Source organism: Echinococcus granulosus (assembly GCF_000524195.1).
Source record: "Echinococcus granulosus chromosome Unknown EG_S00237, whole genome shotgun sequence".
Classification (NCBI taxonomy): Eukaryota; Metazoa; Platyhelminthes; class Cestoda; order Cyclophyllidea; family Taeniidae; genus Echinococcus; species Echinococcus granulosus.
The window spans coordinates 30,000-33,323 of NW_020170617.1; the positions used below are offsets into that span (position 1 = coordinate 30,000).

The 3,324-nt window shown below is 40.2% G+C and overlaps 1 protein-coding gene across 1 annotated transcript in view; it reads left to right on the forward strand. All coding sequences in view use genetic code 11, as the record gives it.

Moving 5' to 3' along the window:
• The window catches only part of EGR_10583 (hypothetical protein), a gene marked incomplete at both ends in the record, with an annotated part of 6,663 nt that extends 4,568 nt beyond the window's left edge, over positions 1-2,095 (forward strand). Inside the window, 2 exons of the mRNA XM_024499832.1 lie at positions 1,438-1,542; positions 1,822-2,095. Coding sequence (XP_024345753.1) covers positions 1,438-1,542; positions 1,822-2,095 — 379 coding nt within the window. The remainder of the gene's footprint in view (positions 1-1,437; positions 1,543-1,821) is intronic.
• Between the last annotated feature and the right edge of the window lie 1,229 nt (positions 2,096-3,324).

Consider the following 3,324-nt stretch of genomic DNA (forward strand, 5'->3'; position numbering starts at 1 on the left):
TGAATCACCTCCATTTATACACATATGCTTATGCGAGCAAAGCCTAAAAGCAAATCATTCTCATGGCTTCTAAGTCTTGCTCATTCTTATCTGCATTACGAACTTTTGAGCTCAAGTATTATTTTTTCTTCCCAAATTGACATTCACTTCCGTTTGGATTCGTTGAATGACTGTTACGGCTGAAGAGCTGTAGTCAGTCAAGTGCACTTATTTATGCTTGGTACAAAGTTGGATAAACTAATCAAGTGAACACACAAATACTACTAATCCAAGTAACAAACCTGTCGCCAACTTTTGAGAGGGGAAGAGGAAATAAGTAAGACCGGAAGTGAGGGAAAACTAACGTGTAATAAGAGTCGGAGGCGCATATGAGGTCGATCACGCCAGGAGCACTGGAGAGCGTACGACCGTGAGCGCTGAAGCAACGTTGGTGCGATCCTCGAGGCCCGAGGAGGGACCCACCACGGCAGTGACCTTTCTGCCGGACCAAAAATCGAAGGGCGATGTAGGAGTAAGAAAATCACGAAGGTCCCAGTTTACCCAAGCGAATAATCCCACCCGTGCTTGAAACGACGCAAATGGACAATTTTCTCATCATACACGAGTCATGAAGAGCAGTAAGGAGTTCAGTGCCTTGAAATTTTCTCCTCTGTAATTAGAATGTTACCCCTTAACACGTATGCTACTCGGAATATTTTTCAAGGGCCAATATTCACCCTAACGAATATTTAACACTTCTGCAAGTTGTAAACATAACTGCATAGTGACGAGCAAACTGGATGTGACAACAGCTAAAAAGTAAATTATCTTCCTCATTCTCACATCCTAGTTATATTATCTGCTAAACTTTACAGGCAGTTATGGGCGGCAATAAGCGGACGTAGAAGAACTGCAGTGAGCAGGTAGCGAAAAACAGCAGAACATACGGAAGGAAAATGATACATATATGGACCTAAAAACAAAGCACTGAACAGTAATGCTGTCATTTTGGGATCACTATGAGAGGGCTAGAATGTTTATAAATACTTGTCTAGGGGTCGACAAGGAACAAAAGCAATGTGAAAAGAAAACAGACTACCCAGTCGACGCTGACTCAGCCTTGTCTCAAACGGTTGCGAGTGCATTCCCAGCGACTAACCGCGGAACACTCTTGATAGAGGAAGCTCTAGCTAGGGATCAAATGAGAATCAGGATACAGGTTATCGAATGCATTCCACCGCCTCTTTCATTCTCCGCAAATTACCTTTCCATTTCTACAGATAAAGAACTTCTCGCCAATACTCCCTGCGTGTTATCTGTGAAAACGAAGAGTGAGGTGATGCCGTATCAAGCATTCATATGTGATTGTCTAAATATACTAATAAGGATGTCAATTACGCATCTCCCAACACTTAAGAGCATGTCTACGCATGAACAATATTTGACATAACATAACAGCAATTACTTGTTATTGGCAGATGTTCCAGATTCTCCTCTTTTCAAAGGTCCTTCGAAAGCCAAGCGATTCCGTTCTCCGGCAAGTCCAAGTAACCAGGACTGCAGGTTAGAATAGACTCCATCAAAACTTGGCAAAGTTGCCAACAGCCTCTACTTCCAACAGAGGCAAGTCAAATGCAATAAGTGCAGAGACATGCCAACTGATCACATTCGGTTATTCCCGACGTTCAACACAGACACATTCGTCAAGTGAAAAAAACGACTTTCAACCCGTGGAGCCACTATATTCCTTATATACAGACTGCTAAGGTGAAAAAATAGCAAATACGACAATTGATTCCTCTTAATCGCCTGCATCCTTTACATAACGAGTCTGATAAAAAGAACTTTGCTGCACACCAAAGATCAAAACACCCATGAGCATCCAGATGTGATTCAAATATGTAGTCGAACAAACCGGAATGGGTTTAGAAAAATTTTAGGGCAGCATTTAAAAAACATTAAAAACGAACTTTCAAACACATATATACATTTGTATTTTAAATATTTTTTGGTGCGGAAATATTGGTCTGAAAAAATTGCAATCTTTATAATTATATATTTGTGTACTTTTGATGCAATGCCAAATTCCCACAAATTACTTATTTTTCTTTTTTAGAAGTTATACGTATTTTGCTAAGTTAAGCCCATTATTCACAGGTATATGGCCTAAATCTACTTGTGATGAAAACACTGGATACCTACCTCCCCATTCTTCTACCCTTTTACTCACGTATGCATTTGCATATTTTCTATCCATCCTTTTACTATCTTTGCATAAGACAACGTTTTTTCTTAGAAAGATGCATATTTTGAGCTGCGCTACCACACAAACGGAGAGGCGGACAAATTTTTCTAATTGAGAACAATGTATCCGTGAATCAGCGGATATGTCAGAACTGGCAGAATGGACCTGTTTGTTTTCAAATTGTGTGCACCTAGGCCTACCTATCTATTTCTACATGTTTTCTTTCCTATCTAGCCAAATTGGCCATATGCTGTTTTCAAATGCGAAAATGTGGAGAAGTTTTCACTAATCATGTTATTGACACGACCACGTTCGATTAAAGATAAGTGCTTGGGGCCGTGGTCACAAATCTTTGCCTTTTTTGCAGGATGTGTGCAACTGCATCAGGTTTTTGTGGAAGGGAAAATTACCCCAGAAGGGAATAGAGAAGATGGACAACGAAATACTAGTTGAATTCGAAGTGTTAATTGAACCTGATAATCGGTTGCTTTTGATATGCACATTCAAATAAATAGTGTGAATTATTACTTCACTACCCATGCCACGTTCCGATTTTGTTTTGTGTTTTTTCCAATCCTCTTCACCACATAATGCTTCTAGTATTGGTCAGTTCTCACACATTTTGCCAAAATTGAGGGCATCACTTCTCCTTTTATAATGCGGAAGTCTTTTGTTGGGTCAGAAGTCATTCTTAACCAGTCCTTCTGTCCAGTGACCAGACCATTCACCAAGACACAGCAGAAGAAATTCAAGGGTATGTCAGAACATTCAAACGAGAGGTATACACTAATGCCAGCTAATAAATATCACAATTCTCTCCTTTTAGCTTCATCCGCAAATTCTGCAGATTTAAGCACCGCTTCTACAGCATTATATTTAGCAGATGATAAAAATAACAGTCTTCTTGCAGCATATGCTGCATTCCAGATTTGGATAAACTTATGCGCGGATGCGGTTTAAGCAGTGATTACTTTGTGAATGCCATGGTAAAATCTAGAAGCAGCATGAATTAGTGCTTCAGCAAACGTCTTTTCACATTGGATGTCACGGAGAGACTTCTCGTCAACACCGCTGCCGCTGAAGTGGGATGCAATTTGGCC